Source organism: Mobula birostris, chromosome 19 (genome assembly GCF_030028105.1).
Source record: "Mobula birostris isolate sMobBir1 chromosome 19, sMobBir1.hap1, whole genome shotgun sequence".
NCBI classification, from domain to species: domain Eukaryota; kingdom Metazoa; phylum Chordata; class Chondrichthyes; order Myliobatiformes; family Myliobatidae; genus Mobula; species Mobula birostris.
The window spans coordinates 69276275-69296636 of record NC_092388.1 but is presented as its reverse complement, the minus strand read 5'-3'; the positions used below and the strand labels follow the sequence as shown (position 1 = coordinate 69296636).

The 20362-nt window shown below is 37.3% G+C and overlaps 1 protein-coding gene across 8 annotated transcripts in view; it reads right to left on the bottom strand.

The window, feature by feature from the left end:
• ulk4 (unc-51 like kinase 4) overlaps window positions 1–20362 on the bottom strand; it is a 702256-nt gene that overhangs the window by 580589 nt on the left and 101305 nt on the right. For all 8 annotated transcript variants that reach the window (XM_072283788.1, XM_072283790.1, XM_072283793.1 and 5 more), the window contains one exon: window positions 737–918. In XM_072283788.1, the coding sequence (XP_072139889.1) occupies window positions 737–918 (182 nt within the window). The remainder of the gene's footprint in view (window positions 1–736; window positions 919–20362) is intronic.

The window sequence follows — 20362 nt, the reverse complement described above, 5'->3', positions numbered from 1 at the left end:
AGAACTGTTTTCGCATTTACCCTTTTAAGAACTGATCCAGAGTTGCCGTATAGCAGTTAACTTCTGATTAAGTTAGTCGTTTAAATACATTTCGATATTTTTGAGCAGAGTTTAATAAATGTTTGTTTTTATAAAACCTGACTTTCATTGTTATATTCATTGTTGCCGATCACGTGACAATGCACTGAGCTCATCTGCCTTACCTATGATGCTACTTGCATTGAAATATACACAACTCAGGCTATTAGTTCCACCATGCTCAAACTTTTGATTCCTGACTTTCTCTGAGCTCTTAACAAGATTTGCCTCCACAACCTCTCCACTATCTATTCTAACACTCTGGTTCCTATCTCCCTGCAATCCCAGATTGAACGATAATTGAATTTGAACTGTCTTGTAGTGTTATGGATTGCTATGTGTGATCTGACCATTCAGAAAAGTTTTGATGGACTAATGGATCTGTCCTTCATTTCTGTATGCTGCTAATACATGCAACTTCACAGCAGTAATTAATACATTAGTTGTTTTTACTCTTCAGCAGCACTTTCTTTGCCAGGTTATTATTGCCTTAATGAGCAAAATAAATAAATAGAAATATTTCAATCTGACCAATAGCTGGAAAAACAACTCTTCTGTTTTCAAGTACCTGCACAGCAATAGATTCTGACGCAATGTTACTGTACATGCCTGCAAAAATTAAATATGTGGAGACTATGTTGAAAAAGACAACACTTACCAACTGAGAGTCCATCATTCTTGTGGCCACTTCCCTGTGGCTAGCGACCATGCAGAGATAACACATTAGGTTCAACTTGGCTCTTGGTGGCCCTGCAGCCTTCTCCCCAACAGCTGTCAGCGAGCACAGTTGCTGCATGAAAAGATTCCAGTCCTGTCCCTTTAGGGACACCAGTTTCTCAGCTGCAAGTTAAAAAGTCTCAAGTTAATTTTATTTTTACCCTTGTGATGCAGTGGGCATCAGAAGCAGGCCTCATGCATTCTTCAACTCAAACTCTGCCGTCAATGAATATACAGATGCACAATGAATATGCACAATACAATACAGATGCAAGGGGACAATATTAACATCCACGATATATGCAAGCGAAATTTCCTCAACGGTCTACAGCATATTTCCATTTAGTACGTTCTGGCAACAACATTTCCTCAACCAGGGCTGTGTGCTGAACCCCACTTTATACTTATGATTGTGCAGCTAAGTACAGCTCCTACACCATATTTTGCTGATGACAGCACTGATATTGGCTGAATCAAAGTGGTGACAAGTTGGCATATAGGAGGGAGTATGAAAATCTGGTTTAGTGGTGTTACAACAAGAACCTCTCAATCCACATCAGCGAAACCAAAGAGCTGATTATTCATTCATTACAAGAGAAAGACGCTGGAGCTCCATCAGCCAGTCCTCATTAGGGGAATGGAGATGGAAAGGATCAGCAACTTTAAATTCCTTAGTATTAACACATCAGATAATCAGCCCTAGCACCAGTACGTAAAGTGTCATCGCGCCAGACAAGAATGACTGACTGTCTGGTGTGACACACAAAAAAAAATCACAAAGAAGGCATAACAGCACATCTGCTTTCTTAGATGTCTGCGTAGATTCCACATATCACCAAAATTCTAACAAACTCCTATAGATTTAACGGTGGAGACTATCCTAACAGGTTACCTCATGGCCTAGTAAGGAAACACCAATATCAGGAATACACAAGGCTACAGAATGTGGTGGAAACAACCCAGTCTAACACAGGCAAAACACTCTCCCCCATTGAATACATTTACATAGAGCATTGCCTCAAGGAAGCGGTATCCATCAACGAGGAGCCCCACCATCCAAACCATGTTCTCTTCTCACTACTACCACTGGGCAGGAGGGACAGAAGCCTTAGGTTCTACATCACCAGGTTTAGGAACAGATATTACCCTACAACCATCAGGCCCCTGAACTGGAATGAATAACTTCAATCACGACTACTCTGAATTGATTCGATGAACTACCAGCTCATTTCCAAGGACTCCTTGTAAATCATGTTCTCAGCAGAGTCATAAAACACTACAGCATAGAAGCAAGGCCTTTGGCCCATCTAGTCCATGCTGAAACAGTAACTTGCCTAATCCCATCGACCTGCACCTAGACCATAGCCCTCGGTACCCCTCACATTTATATACCATATGACCATAAGACATAGGACATGGGAGCAGAATAGGCCATTTGGCCCATTGAGTCTGCTGTGCCATTTGATCATGGCTGATTCATTTCCCTCTCAACTCCATGCTTATACCTCTCCCCGGAATCTTTCACACCCTGACCTATCAAGAATCTATCAACCTCCGCCTTGAATACACCCAATGACCTGGCCTCCATAGCTCTTTTCCATTGCTGGAGAAATGGTCCAGCATTCACTTCCATAAGTCAGGACAGAATAAATGTAGCACTGCAGTATTCTGTTTTTAGTGTGCGTGCTCATCTTTCTGTCTGTTAATATGGTCTTCATTTTTTGGAAAGCTTCTTTCGCCAGTGCTATTCTGTATTTGATATCTGTGTCGCACCTGCCATTACTTGTTATTAGGCTGCCAAGATATTTGAATTTGGCTTGTTTGGTGTTTGTATTTCTGATCTTGATCACACATTGTGGGATGTTTGTCTTTCTGGAGATGACTATGCTTTCTGTCTTCTTGGTGTTGATTGAGAAGCCTCTGCGATTACTTTCTGCTGCCACTATAGTGAGTAGTTCTTGAAGTTTTGTTTCTGAGTCAGCTATTAGTACGATGTCATCAGCATATCTGATGTTATTTATATTATGGCCTCCAATTGTGAATCCTTTAATGTCTTTGATATTTCTCAAGGTATTTTCACTATACAGGTTGAATAAGTCTGGCGAAAACACATAACCTTGCCTCTCATGATATCCACAAACTCATGCACTTCTCCTTCTATTCTGATGGATGCTGTCTGGTCTCAGTATAAGTTTCTTAAGAAACGTATATCGAGACTTCTGGTAGAGCTCATGGAGTGAAGGCGTGCTCTTGACTCGCTCCATTACCTCTGAGTTTTTTTTCTTATGATCAGCTATATTTAACTGACCATTAAGGCATCGACCTTTATAATAATCTGAAATAAATTGGGCCTTTTGATATTCGGATGTTTTTAAGGTCCGCTATGTCCAAGAACGGAAAAAATGGGAAAGACGGCAAACCTCCGGTTAGACCGAAAGGTACCGATCTCCCTTCGACTGAACCACCGTTGACTCTGAAAGCTATTTCGGATCTAATTCAAAGGGAAATTTCAACCTCTATAACGGAGCTGATTCGTGCAGAAATTTCAATTAATTTCCAGAAAATTGCCGACTCAATCAATAAAATGCAAACAAACATCAGTCGGCTATATCTAATCTTCAAAAATCCACTCAACAAAATGAACTCAAGATGAAGAAAATTGAAGAAACAATTACTACAATGAAGAAAAAACTGGACTTTCTGACTTTTAAAAACTCTGACTTAGAATCCAGAATGCGACGGCAGAATATTTGAATTATTGGTGTTCGTGAAGCTGTTGAATCTGACAACCCTATAAAGTTTTTTTCTCAACTTTTAAAAGATGCATTCCCTACTGTATTTCCTGACCAACCACCGTTATTGGATCGGGTTCACAGAGTTACATCATATTCGTCTAAGTCAGATAAACCTCGACATGTTATTTTACGCTTTCATTACTTTCAAGACAAGGAGAAATTGCTTCGATTTGTCCGATCTAAAGGTTACATTGATTTTTTGGATCTTCAGTTCCGATTCGTGGAGGACTTCAGCAAACAGATTCAGGATCAACGGGTTCGTTACAGATCTGTGATGTCGGAACTCTACAAGATGGATTTAAAACCAGCGCTGCTCTACCCTGCGCGTTTAAGGATCCGCACGCCTGATGGAGCTTTTCGTTTTTTTGAATCTCCATCGGATGCCCAGAGTTATCTGGATCAATTTTCACCTTCAACATCTTAATCATAATTTTTAATTATCTCCGTTTGATCGGAGGTTGTGAATCTGTCGGGTTTAATTTTTCGTTGCTTTATACGGGCAGAAAAGTTTATTTTTGATTAATTAATATGGTTGCCAAACTTTCTTTCTAACTGCGTCATCCCTTTCTTTTTCGTTGGGGATTCTGGGTGGTTATTCCCTCAGCATCATTTCGTGTATTTCCTTTGAGGCCTTAAATTTCATAGTCTTTAATTGTACTCTTTTCTGTAGGTTTTCCTAACTAGTTTATATTAATAATTTCGTTCCTTTTTTTTGGTTATCATAGGGTCTGTGGTTTGTTATGGTTTTCTTTATATTTTCTGGTTTTTTCTCTGTTTTATATCGTGTTTGTCTTAACTGATCTTTGTTTTTTTTTACTGTTTTATAATTAGCTGATCTTTTTTATATTTACACTATTTTTAGGGAGCGTCTATCGGAAGTCATGGGGGTAGTTTTAGTGCTTGCTTCTTTCCGGCGGGTCTGCTTTAGATTTAGCCTTGGGGTCATGGGGTGGGGGGTGGTGGGAGGGGCTTCACATTTTAGTTTTTTTCGTCTTGGGCTATTTACATTACTGAAGCATTGGTTGCGTTCTCCTTCCCGTTATCTCTGGTTTGTTCTGTTCCCTTTCTGGGTTCGTGGGTCAAACCTATCGTCAATCCTCTTTTTTGCGGGTTGACTTTAGGGTTTATGGAGTCTATTATTAATTTTGTCTCCTGGAATACTAATGGTCTTAAACATCCTATTAAAAGAAAAAAAGTTTTTAAAGTATTCCGGAGACTTAAAGCACATGTTCTATTTTTACAAGAGACCCATGTGCGGAGAGGGGACAGACTTCGTTTCTTTAAATTCTGGAAGGAACAACAGCTTCATTCGAATTCTAACGCTAAGATTCGAGGCGTCTCTATTTTTATAGACTCCTCTGTTACTTTTGTACAACATGATATTACCTCTGATCCGAATTGTAGATTTCTACTGGTTAGTGGTCTACTATTCAATAAAAAGGTAGTTTTGGTTAATGTTTATGCTCCCAATATGGACTGTCTGGAATTTTATAAATCATTATTTAATCGGTTCCCGAATTTGAACGAGTTTTCATTGATCTGGGGCGGAGATCTTAATACCTGTTTATCTCCAGCTTTGGACCGTTCGGCTCCTCTACGGACCTTACCTAATAAATCTGCAACTTTGATTAATTCATTCCTCTCTGATTCTGGGTCGACGGACATTTGGCGTTTTTTGCATCCTCAGGAAAAAGATTTTTCTTCTTTTCCACATGTTCACCATTCCTATTCAAGAATTGATTTTTTTTTATTGACTCTCGGTTTATCTCTTCAGTGATTAAATGTGATTATGATTCTATAACCATTTCGGACTATGCTCCACTCAAGCTTTCTATTAAAATTCAGGTTAATACACAAAATAATAGACAATGGCGTTTTAACTCGTTGCTGCTTCAGGACTCAGATTTTGTTAACTTTATGAATGAACAGATTGATCTCTTTTTTACAATCAACTACACAGAGGATATTTCTGTGAACATTCTTTGGGATACTTTTAAAGCTTATATTCGTGGTCAGATTATCTCGTATCCTGCTGCTTTGAGGAAGAAGTTGAAGCAGGAGGAGTTGGTAATTGTGGACAAGATTAAGGAAATTGATAAGAAATATGTTACTGCTCCCTCTGAGTAGTTGTATAAACAAAGAACTGAACTTCAAATGGAACACAGTTTATTACTTTCGTTCTCGATTGTAAACCAATTAAAGAAAACAAGAAGTGAATTTTATGTACACATTAACCAACAGTTGGTAAACTGTTGATTAACCAATTGAAGTCTAATTAAACTAAATCTCAAATTAATCAGATTTATAATCAAAATGATCGACTGATATTTGATCATGCGGATATCAATCAAACCTTCTTTGATTTTTATTCTTCCTTATATCAATCTGAGTCTTTACGAGACTCTAAATATATGAATAACTTTTTAGATAACCTAGATTTCCCTGAGATTTCACAGGATATGTCTTCTATGCTTGATACTCCCATTACTACTGATGAGATTAACAATGTTATTTCCTCTATGAACCTGGGGAAAGCTCCTGGCCCTGATGGGTTTACCGTGGAATTTTATAAGTTTTTTGCACCTTCATTAATCCCTTGGTTCTGTAGGGTTTTGGAGGCTTCACTAAAACTTGGTAAACTTCCTGAATCCTTTTATAGAGCGTCAATCTCTCTAATATTAAAGAAGGATAAAGATCCTGCTCAATTTGCATCTTATAGACCAATATCTTTATTAAATGTTGATTCTAAAAGCTTTTCTAAATTATTAGCAAACAGATTAGAAAAAATACTCCCTTTTATTATTTCGGAAGACCAAACGGGTTTTATTAAAGGTCGTTACTCTTTCTATAACATTCGCACACTGTTAAATATTGTTTATACCCCCCCTCACAAAATGTTCCTGAGTGCGTTATCTCTTTAGATGCTGAAAAAGCCTTTGATAGAGTAGAATGGCCTTACTTAAATTTAAGGTGCTTGAAATGTTTAACTTTAGCTCGAAATTTATATCCTGGATCAAACTGTTATATCATTCTCCTATGGCCTCGGTCCATACTAACACTTTAAGCTCACCTTTTTTCCCCTCTTTTTCGAGGTACTCGACAAGGTTGTCCTCTTAGTCCTTTATTATTTGATATTGCATTAGAACCTCTTGCAATTGCCATTCGAGAATCACCAAATATTACTGGGATAACTCATGGTTTAAAGTCCCATAAAGTATCACTCTATGCTGATGACTTACTTTTATATATTTCTAATCCTCAAAAATCTACTCCTGCTGCTTTAGATTTATTAGCACAATTTAGTCTTTTTTCAGGTTATAAATTAAATCTTAGTAAGAGTGAACTTTTTCTGATTAATAAACAACCTCCATTGTATGATAACTTTCCATTTAAATTGACTAATAATTATTTTTCATATCTTGGGATTAAAATTACTTGTAAACACAAAGATTTATTTAAGACTAATTTTTTACCCTTAATTGATCATATTACTCAACTTTCATCTAAATGGTTTCCATTATATTTAACTTTGATTGGTCGTATTAATGCAGTTAAGATGTTTATTCTGCCAAAATTTTAATATATATTTCAGGCATTACCAATTTTTGTTCCAAAATCTTTTTTTGATAAAGTTGACTGTAAAATTTCTTCATTTATTTGGCAAAATAAAAACCCGAGATTGGGTAAAATACATTTACAGAAAGCCAAGAGAGATGGAGGTCTAGCTTTACCTAACTTTAGATTCTATTATTGGGCAATTTATATTCGACATATGAAATTTTGGTTACTTGACCAAGATACACTATCCATTCCTAAATGGGTAGTATTGGAATTACAATCTGCTCAGGGCTATGCACTTGGCTCTATTTTAGGTTCCTCTCTTCCTTTTGATTTGAAACGCCTCAAACTGGTCTTTAACCCGATAGTTAAATATACCTTGCGTATTTGGTATCAATTCAGAAAATTTTTTGATCTCAACCAATTTGGGCTAGCGATCCCTATTTTAGGTAACATATTTTTTCCTCCCTCTTTCACGGATCATGCGTTTCAAATTTGGAAGACTAAGGGTATTTCACGGTTTTTGGATTTATTTTTAGATGGTTCTCTTATGTCTTTTGAACAATTATCTAATAAATATAATTTACCAAGAATACATTTTTTTAGATATCTTCAAGTTAGAAATTTCCTAAGTACTATACTTTCTTCCTTTCCAATGTTCCCTTCTACAAATATTTTAGATACTATAATTAACCTTAATCCATGTCCGATGGGTGCAACGGCTATTATTTATAATATTATTATGAAACTTAGGAAAGCTCCATTTGATAAGATTAGGTCAGGTTGGGAACAAGAATTGGGTTCTATTATTTCCGTGGATGACTGGGGGCAGATTTTACAATTAGTCAATACTTCTTCTATCTGTACTAAACATTCCCTAATTCAATTTAAAGTTGTTCATAGAGCACGTATGTCCAAAGATAAATTAGCTCGTTTTTATTCTCATATTAATCCTTTTTGTGATAGATGTCCGGGGCAGATAGCCTCTTTAACTCATATGTTTTGGTCTTGTCCTACTCTGGAAACTTTTTGGAGAGACATTTTTAATATTATCTCAAAGGTATTGAATATAGATATCTCTCCTCATCCTATTACTGCTATCTTTGGATTACCTAAAATTTCCAGTAATCTCTCCCCTTCAGCCCGTAGATTGATTGCATTTCTTACTTTAATGGCGAAAAGATGTATCTTACAACATTGGAAAGAGCCTAATGCTCCAACTACCTTTCTTTGGTTTTCTCAGACGATATTACGCTTGAATTTGGAGAAAATTAGAAGTAATCTTTATGATTCCTCACTTAAATTTGAACAGACCTGGAGATCTTTTATTCAATATTTTCATTTAATGTAATTTTTTTTTCTCTTTTGTTGCATATTTATATTCCCTTCTTGCTTTTTTTTAAACTGTTTTTAATGGAGGTTGGGTTTGAGGACATGATTTTAAGTTCTTTAACTCTATTTGGTTCCAAGTTAGCCCATTGCTTTGCTTTGCTTTTAGTTAGTTTCACGGTGGGTTTTTTTTTGGATTTTTTTTTCGGGGTTTTTTCCTTTTCTCTATTGATATATATATATATATAAAAATTAGTATACTATTATTTTACCATATTATTTTTTGTTTAAATTGCACTGTTTGTATCAATTTTTTCTTCTGTATTAATATCTCCTGTAATTTCTAACAGTGTATTAGTGCCTTTATGGTTTACCCTTCGTATACTTATTCAATAAAAAGATTTAACAAGAAAGAAACGTATATCTTTCCCATCTATGTCAAGATCTTGAAGCATTTCTAGAAGATCTTGCTGTCTGACAGTGTCAAAAGCTTCTGTATAGTCAATGAAACATAGGTAAATGTCTTTTTGTACCTGGATGGCTCGTTCACAGATCATCCGTAGCATGAAAATTGCATTTCTGGTTCCAGTGTTTTCCACAAAGCCGCATTGTTCTTTACTGATTTCTGGTTTTATACAGTGTCTTGCTCTCATCATGATTACTCTGAGAATAATTTTTACCACGTGGCTCATCAGGCTTATTGTACGATGTAACTCACATTCTGTTGCTCCCTCTTTCTTTGGAAGTGTGATGAACACTGATTCACTTAAATCACCAGGTATCTCCCCATGATCATAGATTTCATTTGCTATTTCTGTTATTTTCTCTATTCCAAAATCTTCTAAGGCCAGTACCATTTCAACAGTGATGTTGTCTGAACTAGTTGCTCTGTTATGTTTTGTTTTATTTACGGCTGCTCCAATTTCTGATTTTAGAATGCTAGGTTCAAGATTCTTCTTTATGTTCGGTTTTTCTCCTCTTTGGTCTTCAAAAAGTTCTTTTATGTATTCTGTCCATCTGTTTAGGATTTCCTCTTTGTTCATAATTAAGCTGCCATCTTTTGCCTTGATGCATCCACTTGCTGAGCAAGCTAATTTCCCCGTTAGTTCTTTAATCTTATTGTGCACCAACTTTCTTCCAGGGTTATGGGTTTGTAGCATTTCTATCTCTGAGCATTTCTCACTTAGCCATCTGTCTTTAGCTTCTCTGCATTTTCTTTTAATTGTCTTATCAAGTGGTTTGTATTCTTCGCTGTCTCTTAGTTTGATGGTCTGTTTTTGTTGCATCAATTGTGTAATATCCTCAGTTATCCATTTCTTCTTACTTTTCCGGTCTTTTCGTGAGATGGTTTTCTTTTGCAGCTACAACCATGGATTCCTTCAGTATGTCCCAGGAAGATTTGCCTCCTTCATTCTGCAGCAATTGAAAACTGTTTTTCACCTTCATTGTGTATTCTGTTTTCAGATGAGGGTTGTTTTGTAGTTGTTGATAATCCAGTGGTTCTGATCTTTTTGGTTTCTTTTATTTTCTCATCTTTATTTTCATTTTGCAAATGACTGGTATGTGGTCGCTTCCACAGTCTGCTCCAGGGTAGCTTTTAGATTGAGTTTTGTATCTGTTATTGATCGTTATGTAGTCGATTTGATTTTTGTTGTTCCCATCTGGGCTTCTCCATGTCAGTTTCTTCTTGGATGTTGTTTAAACGAAGTGCTGGTGATTATCTGATTGTTTGTTTTACACCATGATATAAGCTTTTCTCCTCTTTCATTTCTTCCTCCCAATCCCTGGTCTCCAACAATATGGTCTTCTCTTCCCTCACCAACTTTTGCATTGAAGTCGCCCATGACTACGATGGCTTCTTGTGATTTGCATTCTTCTAGTGCTTTGTCTAGGGGGTGGTAGAAGGCATCAATTTCTTCCTCTGAGCTTGCCATTGTGGGTGCATATACTTGGGTGATAGAGATGTTGTTTTGTTATCCTTTTAGTTTGATTAGCATCATTCTGTCTGAGATATGCCAGTATCCTAGCAGGCTTTTGGATGTTTCTTTGTCTAAGATGATTGCAACACCCTTTTCATGCTTATCTCCACCACAGTATATCATCTTGTAGTCGTCTGATTGGAATACTCCAGTGTCTTTCCATCCTATTTCACTTAGGCCTAGGATGCTGACTTCTAGCCTCTTCATTTCTAATTTTATGTTTTCTAGCTCACCAGCTTGGTGCAGGGTTCGAACATTCCAAGTGGCAATTCGCAGTCTCTTGTTCTTGCAGACAGTAGTGGTATGAAGATTCGGGCTCACCTGTCTGTTTACATGATATCCCGTACCGAGCGAGGTGTCTGCACTATTTGGAAGTGGGCTGCCATTTACGCTGTTGTCTTTTACATTTGTGTCTGTATTAGCCATGGTTGTACTAGGGATAAAATACAAGAAGTAGCTTCCCCTTGTTTGCTTCCGATGCAGTGTCTTTACAAGACGGGTGACCCTGAACATTGTCCTATTAAAAGGATCTACTGCTCAGCGTCTGAGAAGCAGGAACTATCGATTGTGTTACTCACAACTTGCCTTCTGCTTCCTCCACCACCTGCATTCCGTGGCTTCACTGTAACCCAAGCAGGAAGACTGACAGGTGCTACACCTTGCCTAAGGGTGACCTGGAGGTAGCTGTGGTTAATGGTAACCTCATTACCTAAAGCAAATGCTCCACAGCCGGATGTAGTTTATCCTCAAACCCAGGAGAAGTTGTAATAGTAAATTATAAATTTTCCCAATAAAACCTTTCACTAAAGGATTCATTTTTAAAATAATGTCTAACAGGTCAGAATTTTGTATATATGGAAAATTACTTAAATATTCTGGTAAGAAATGTCTGACCTGAAGATATTGCAAGAAATGTGAGTGTGAGAGAGGATATTTAGTTACTAATTTCTCAAACGACATCAATCAACCTTCTTGAAACAGATTCATGAAGGAATAAGTTCCTTTATTCCTCCAAAGAAAAAAGGTAGGATCACTAAGTGAAGGTTTAAATAAATAGTTTTGATAAATTAAACTAAGAAGGTTAAATTTTTTAAGATTAAAAAAATTACGAAACTGGTACCAAATTCGTAATGACTGCTTAATCATAGAATATGGATTTAGAATAGAAATTTTGGCTATTTGTACAGGTAAAGAGGCTCCTAATAATGAAGTTAGGTAAAATTGTTTCACAGATTTCAATTCCAAATCAACCCAAGGTGGTCGTTCCTTTTTATCGGTCCAGTATAACTAAGAACACACATATCGTATATTAACCGCCCAATAATACATTCTTAAATTAGGCACAGCAAGACCTCCATCCTTTTTTGATTTTTGTAAATGATATTTTCCAATTCTTGGTCTTTTATTATTCCAAACAAAAGATGAAATAATAGAATCAACCTGATCAAAAAAACTTCGTAGTTAAAAAAAAAAGGAATATTTTGAAATACATATAAAAATTTTGGTAAAATCGTCATTTTAACTGCATGAATTCGGCCAGCTAAGGAAAGTGTAAGTGGATTCCATCTATAAAATACTTGCTTCATAGAATCCACTAAGAGAACCAAATTAGCTCTATAATTTTTAGTGATAATAATACCTAAATATTTGAAAGACTGCGTTACTTTAAAAGGAATGTCATCATATATATAGAAGCAGAATCATTTAGAGGAAATAATTCACTTTTATTGAGGTTTAATTTATATCCTGAAAACTTTCCAAAGTCATTTAATAATTTCAATAAACTAGGAATGGATTCTTCAGGATTCGAAACATAAACTAAGAGATCATCAGCATAAAGGGAGCTCTTATGAATAGTCCCATTTATGGAAATTCCTTGAATACCTTTAGCTTCACGAAATGCATTGGCCAAAGGTTCCAACACCAAATTAAATAACAGGGGACTTAACAGACATCCTTGTCTCGTACCCCGCGAAAGTCAAAAAAAAAGATCTGCAATTATTAGTAATAACAGCGGCAATAGGGCTTTTATATATCATTCTAATCTACTTATTAGAATTAGTACCAATGTTGAATTTCTCTAAAACGTTAAATAAGTATTTCCATTCAACTCTATCAAATGCTTTTTCAGCATCAAGAGAAACAACACATTGGGGAGTCTTAGAAAGAGGTGAGTATATAACATTTAACAGTCTCCGGGTATTAGAGAAGGAATAACGGCTTTTTATAAAAACCTGTTTGGTCCTGAGAAATAATTTTAGCTAGAATTAGCCATTACTTTTGAAAGAATTTTAGCATCCACATTTAATAGTGAAATAGGTCTATATGATGCACAATCAGTAGGTCTTTATCCTTCTTAAGAATTAAAGAAATAGAAGCTTCATAAAATGTGGGAGGTAACTTTCCTAACAAAGAATCTTTGAGCATTTCCAACATACATAGAGAAAGCAATTGTTCAAATTTTTTATAAAATCCTACAGAAAAACCATCCAATTCAGGAGCTTTACCAGATTGCATTGAAAGAACAGCTTTCTGAATTTACTTTTCAGTAATAGGAGTATCAGGAGTTTGTTGATCTTCAACAGATATTCTAGGAAAATCAATCTTTTGTAAAAAGGCATTCATTTTAGAAGGATCAGATGGAAACTGAGATTTATAGAGTTCACTGTAAAAGTCTTGAAAAATTTTATTAATGTCTTCATAATTACAAGCTAAACTACCATCTCCCTCACGAATTTTTAAAATTTGTCTTTTAGCTCCAGCTGCCTTTAATTGGGATGCTAATAGCTTATTATTTTTATCTCCAAACACATAAAATTGACTTTTTAGTTTAAGCAAATTTCTTTCAATAGGGTAAGTTAATAGTAAATTATATTGTGATTGAAGTTCAACCCTTTGTTTAAATAAATCAATGTTAGGAGAGCCTGCATAAATATCATCCAAGTCTTTAATTTGTTTTGAAATCCTATCTAACTCTATTTTTGTCTGTTTCTTAAGCTTAGCCAAATAGGAGATTATCTGACCTCGCAAATATGCTTTAAGTGTATCCCATACAATCAATTTCGACACACCTCCCATATTATTAAAAAGAAAAAAATCTTTTATTTGACTCTCAATAAAATTGACAAGGTCCGAACTTTGTAATAAATTTTCTGGAAAACGCCAAGGCAAATTTACAATACCAACATCATTCAATTCAAAAGCTAAGCTTAAAGGCACATGATCCGAAACAGCGTTAGCGTCATGTTCACATTTCTGGACTTTGGATAAAAATCGGAAATCAGCTATAAGATAATCAATTCTCGAATATTTTTTATGAACATGTGAATAAAAAGAATAATTTCTATCATTAAGATGTAAATTTCTCCAGATTTCGATCAAACCATAATCAATTAAAAAAGAGTTAATAAGTGATGCTGAACAACTCGGAAGTCGCTGATTGGTTGAACTCTTGTCAAACAAATGATTTAAACAACAGTTAAAATCACTACCCATTAACAACATATATTCATTTAAATCTGGCAATAAACCAAATACATTTTTAAAAAAGGATCATCTACATTAGGTCCATATAGATTAACCAGGACAATTTTTCTATTACAAATTGTTCCTTTGACAATGAAAAATCTACCGTTAATATCTGACACGATATCTTCTTGGATAAATAAAATATTAGTTTTAATAAAAAATAGATACGCCCTTTGTTTTATTTTGACAAGTGGCATGATATTGAAGGCCCTTTCACGTTTTAAAAAATGTATTTTGATCGCCCGTTCTGATATGCGTTTCTTGAGCAAAAATTATATCGGGCTGGAATCTATTAATTTTAAAAGTCTTCTTTCACTTTATAGGGTAATTCCAGCCACGTACATTCCAACTAATAACGTTTATCTGTTTAACTGCTATAAAATATTTTTTTAAACACGAAAATACACGCATATCAATGCGGGCTAATCAAGAGTGGCAGTGATAAGTATAACCATATAGAAAACACACATGCTCCGGAACTCCGTAATGGGAAAAAATACAAGAGAAGAAAAAAACAGAAAAAAATAAAATTAATCCAACAATAAGACCTATAATTCAAAACTACCCCCAATCCTCCCACCATCCCAAAAGACAGAATTCCAGCAAAAAGAAGAAATAAGCCGGAATGCGTCCCCACAGAAAAAGAAAGAAACAGAACTCGGTAAGCGGCTCAATTTAAATAGTGATTTTAAAAGTTTTTCTTAATTCCCCTCTCCCCTTTACAAAAAAAAACACAGCCCTAAGATAAGAAAACCCTACAGAGAAAAAAAAATGTTTATACTTAATCATTAAAAATAAACTAGGGAATGCAAAAACAATCTCCAGAGACGTCAAAGCAATAAAATTAAACCTAAACAATATATTCTAATGAAAAAAATCGGCACCATTATCCCTTTGGCTTACTGCCTGATGAAAAAGTAGTTTTTAACAGAAAAACTAAAACTAATTATCTATTTACTAAGCACTCCTCGCTATACATACAAGAATAAGTCTATATAAACTATAACAACTATCACTTAATTAATGAAAAGGAAAAATAAAAACAGATAATCAAACCAGTTAACAATCTGTCCGTTGTATTAATTCACTCAGTATACCAAACAGACTTCAGAGAAGTCATCCATCAGTCAAATCAAGAAGTTCACATCTTCTTTAAATAGTCCATCAATCAAAGGATACCTTCAGCATATCAGAAATCTTCAAAGCCTGTTTTCTTTCGGAAAATTATTCAGCAGACCTAATACCATTAAGACCTTGGCCACCTCCAAAATACAAACGTTTGTAGAATTAACATAGTCCAGTGCCGCTTGGGGATCCAAAAAAGCACATGGAGTCGAATCTTTAGGAAATAACTTTAATCGGGCCGGATAGCGAAGTGATGGGAATAATCCCTTAGCATGGCTATCTTCATAGCTGGAACAAATTTGATCCGCTGTTCTATAACTTCCCGTGGTTAGTCTTCATAAAAACGAATCTCGGAGCTGTTAAATTTAAAAACTCTCTGTTTCCTTGCACATTTTACGATTTGGTCTTTAACTTTAAAAAGAAGAAAACTGACCAAAATTGCCCGTGATTTAGTTGAATCTTAAAGATTTCGAAGTGAAAATTCTATGTGCTCTTTCAATAAGGGGAGACTAAGGTAGAATATCCGGAAACAGCAATTGAAACAAGTTAGCAAAATAGTCCAATAAACTCTCACTCTCAGATCCTTCCTACAGTCCAACAATTTGAATGTTATTCCGACGAGACTTTGCTTCCAAATCGATTATCCTGCATTGAGCCTGTTCCAAGCGGGCTGAAATACCCACTATCTGATGCTTCAACTCTTTAAGCTCAGTATTCAAGGAAATAATATTTTCCTCTACAAACTGAATACTCTGTTGGAACAACTTCATCTCAGAAGTGTTATTGTCTATTTTCTTGCCGATAGCCATCAACACATGTTCTAAACGCTCAGCCCAGACAGGCATATCTTCTGATTTTTCTTTTGAAGTTTTTCCCTTTCCATTGCTGGATTCAGAAAGCCGCTTTCCATTTCTGAAAGATTGTGCCATAATGCCAACTATTCCCCTCCAAGATCCGACAAATAGAAGTTAAAAATTCGAAGTTTAAACTGGGGAAAAGGAGGAATTAAAGGCAGCCACAAAATTTGTGTGTTACTCCATTGAGCTGCAGGTGAAAGTCCCTAACACTGACTTCTCTAACTTCCGTTAATGCCCCACCTCCCCTTCGTACCCCATCCGTTATTTATTATTATTTTTCTCTCTCTCTCTCTCCTTTTTCTCCCTCTGTCCCTCTCACTATAACTCCTTGCCCATCCTCTGGGCTTCCCCCCTCCCCCTTTCTTTCTCCCTAGGCCTCCCGTCCCATGATCCTCTCATATCCCTTTTGCCAATCAAATTTCCAGCTCTTAGTTCCATCCCTCCCCCTCCTGTCTTCTCCTATCATTTCGGATCTCCCCCTCCCCCTCCCACTTTCAAATCTCTTACTCGCTCTTCCTTCAGTTAGTCTTGACAAAAGCCCGAAACGTTGACTGTACCTCTTCCTATAGATGCTGCTGGCCTGCTGCGTTCACCAGCAACTTTTATGTGTGCTGCCTGCCATTTTTCAACTTACTTTTCCAGCTGGTCCAGATCCCACTGCAAGATTTGATAGCCTTCCCCACTGTCCACTACAACCCCAATCTTAAGTGTCATCCACAAATCTGCTGATCCAGTTTATTATGGACTCAGCACTGATCCCTCTGTCACACACTAGTCACAGGACACTAGTCAGAGGCAACTATCTACTACAACTCTCTCACTTTTCCCACAAAGTCAATGACTAATCCAATTTCCCTCATCCTCCCATGCAGGACCTTTTCAAAGGTCTTGCTAAAGTTCATGTAGACAACATTCACTTCCTTGCCTTCATCAACTTTCTTGGTAATTTTCTCAAAAAAACTCTAAAGATTGGTTTGACGTGACCTTCCACACACAGAGCCACACTGAATATCCCTAATCAGTCGCTTGGGACACCTTCCAATAACTTACTCACTGCTGATGTTAGGTTCACCAGCCTACAACCTACCAGTTTATTCCTAGAACTTTCCTTAAACAACGGAACATTAGCTATCCTCCAATCCTCCAGCACCTCACCTGTTGCCAAGGGTGTTTTACATATCACTGCTCAGGCCACTGTAGCTTCTGGAATACCCTTCCACAGGATCAGAGGAACAGCTTGTCAAGCCCTGGAGTTTGCCTCAAGTCAGCAAACATCTCTTCTTTTGGAATCTCTATATGGTCCATGACCTCCTTGCTGTTTTGTCTCACATCTATAGACTCTGTGTCTGTCTCCTGAGTAAATAGAGACGCAAAATATCCATTTAAGATCTCCCCTATCTTTTTGGCTCCATGCAGTGGATGATCACTCCAATCTTCAAGAGAACCAATTTTGACCATTGCTATCCTTTTGTAGTTAATATAGCTGTAGAAGCAGTTGGGATCCTCCTTCAATTTATTTGCATAATTTGTATTCCTTTGCACATTTGTTAACCGTCAGACTTTGCTATGTATAGCTTTTTGTAAATACTATTTTTTTTTCCTGAAAATGCCTGCAAGAAAATGAATCTCAAAGTAGTATATGGCAACATATATTACTTCGATAACAAATTTACTTTGAATTTTGAATATTTTCATGACAGAACTTTCCAGTCACTAAGTCTTCAATACAAATCATTTCACAGAATTTCAAATTCTTCACAAAATATATTGTTCCCTCCTCAGTATTGTGGTCATAAACTCAGGTCTGTAGCATTTTGCTGGGAGAATCACGGCCTCCCTGTGATGATGGAATAACTGGGTGCAGCTGAGCAAAGGGAAGACACAACACTAAGTTGTAAGGTCCCACACTGAGCATGGCTACCTCGCTGGATTCACCCTGGTGGTATATTTCACACCTGTCTCACACACATCAGCCTTCACTGTGGAAGACATTAGCAATACGCCAGATGTTGAAGGCTGTGAGGGAAGAGAAGTGAGTGCACTTACTATTTCAAGGGAGAAGATGCTCAAAGAGCTGAAAGACCTAAGGGTACATAAGTCACCCAGACCAGATGAACTGCACCCTAGAGTTCTGAAAGAGGTAACAGTAGAGATTGTGGAGGCATTAGTAATGATCTTTCAAAAATCGTTGGACTCTGGCATGGTGCCAGAGGACTGGAAAATTGCAACTGTCACTCCACTATTTAAGAAAGGAGGAAGGCAGCAGAGGAAATTATAGACCAGTTAGCCTGACCTCAGTGGTTGGGAAGATGTCGGAGCCAATTGTTAAGGATGAGGTTATGGAGTACTTGGTGACACAGGAAAAGATAGGACAAAGTCAGCATGGTTTTCTGAAGCTGAAAATCTTGCCTGACGAACCTGTTGGAATTCTTTGAGATTACATGTTGGATAAAGAGGATGCAGTGGACGTTGTATATTTGGACTTTCAGAAGGCCTTTGACAAGGTGCCACACATGAGACCGCTTACCATGTTAGGAACCCAAGGTATTACAGGAAAGTTACTGGCACGGTTAGAACACTGGCTTAATGGTAGGAGGCAGCGAGTAAGAACCTTCTCTGGTTGCCTGCCGGTGACTAGTGGTGTTTCACACAGGTTGTTGTTGGGACCACTTTTTTTTTGTTGAATGTCAATGATTTAGATGATAGAATAGATGTCCACTTAAACAGAAAAGTGGAGAAATTTTTTTAGGCAGAAGGTGGTGAATTTAAAAATGAAAACACGAGGAAATCTGCAGATGCTGAATATTCAAGCAACACACACAAAAAATGCTGGTGAACGCAGCAGGCCAGGCAGCATCTCTAGGAAGAGGTACAGTCGACGTTTCGGGCTGAGACCCTTCGTCAGGACTAACTGAAAGAAGAGTGGTGAATTTGTTGCCTGAGGTGGCTGTGGAGGCCAGGTCGTTGGAAATTTCTGAATAATTGCGCATGCGCCGGTCGTGCATGCAGCCTGGTACAGCCGTTCCAATCTATTCTTACTTTCTTCTTCTTACTTTTTAATTCACGTTATTTTTTGTTTTTTTTTCTCAAGGTAACACGTCGAAGCTGCACCCTCTCTAACATGCTGGTAGAGAGAGTTTTATTTGGGTTTTTTTTAAGCGCTGGAAATAGTTACATCCCGACATGCGGGACAGAAGCAAGGTCGCATTGCGTATTCCAGCTAATGGCGGCCGGTTTAGCGAGCAGAGTGGTGGACACCCCTGCTGAAATCCAGAGGAAAACACACAGAGGATGCAGAGGGGGAATCACAAAGCCGAGGAAAGAGGACCGGGTTGAGACAACAGAGACTTATGGAGAAGAGGAGTTCGGTGGGTAATACCATTCCGGCTGACCGGAAGTGCACTGAGAGCGGTAAGTGTAAAGGAGTTGGGTGCTTACTGTTCTGGTTAACAACAGATGGTGCAATCCGGGTCATATTACAATCGAGGAACGTGTTTGCAGACCAGATATTGAACTTCTTACTGTTGGACTTCGGCCACATTCCACCGTGATACGACACTCGGCGGCACGGGAGGTCATTCCTGCCTGTGGCCATTGAACGTGCAGCTCCTCCCGTGGAGGGTCAGACACCCTGAGCCAATAGACTGATCCTGGACTTATTTTCCATCTGGCATAGTTTGCATTTTGCTGTTTGATTGTTGGTGGTTTTTGTATTGCTATATTTACACTCTATTCTTGGTTGGTGCGGCCGTAACGAAACCAAATTTCCCTCAGGATTAATAAAGTATATCTATCTATCTATCTAATTACCACCAATATATACCTGAGGAGACAACACACTCATACCACTGTTATACTACCAACAAGTACACTTACTATGTCATCCCACGCCCGCAGTTTGGAAAGTTTAATCACCTGGCTGTACTTCTACTCCCAGCGTATAGGCAGAGACTAAACACAGCAGCAACAGTGTTGAGGACCAAGGCAGCATTGTAAAGGAAAGCAGAGGAGCACTTAAAGGACTACTTTGAGTCAGTGGACTCAACAAAAACCAGGAATTCATCTTCAAGTCTGAATGAATATGCCACAGTTGTCATCAACTTCAAGACCTGAGTGAATGAGTATGAGCCTTCAAGAATATACCAAACGTACCCAAACCAAAAGCCGTGGATGAACCAGGAGATTTGTAGTCTGCTGAGGGCTAGACCTGTGGTATTCAAGACTGCTGATCCAGAACTATACTAGAAGTCCAAGTACAACCTTTGGAAGGCTATATTAAGAGCGAGAAAACAATTCTGATTGAGCTTATAGACAGAACTGGAGGCACATCTGCTCTGGCAGGGTTTGCAGGCCATTAATTTCTATAAACTGAAACCCTTGAGCTCAATACCTTTTA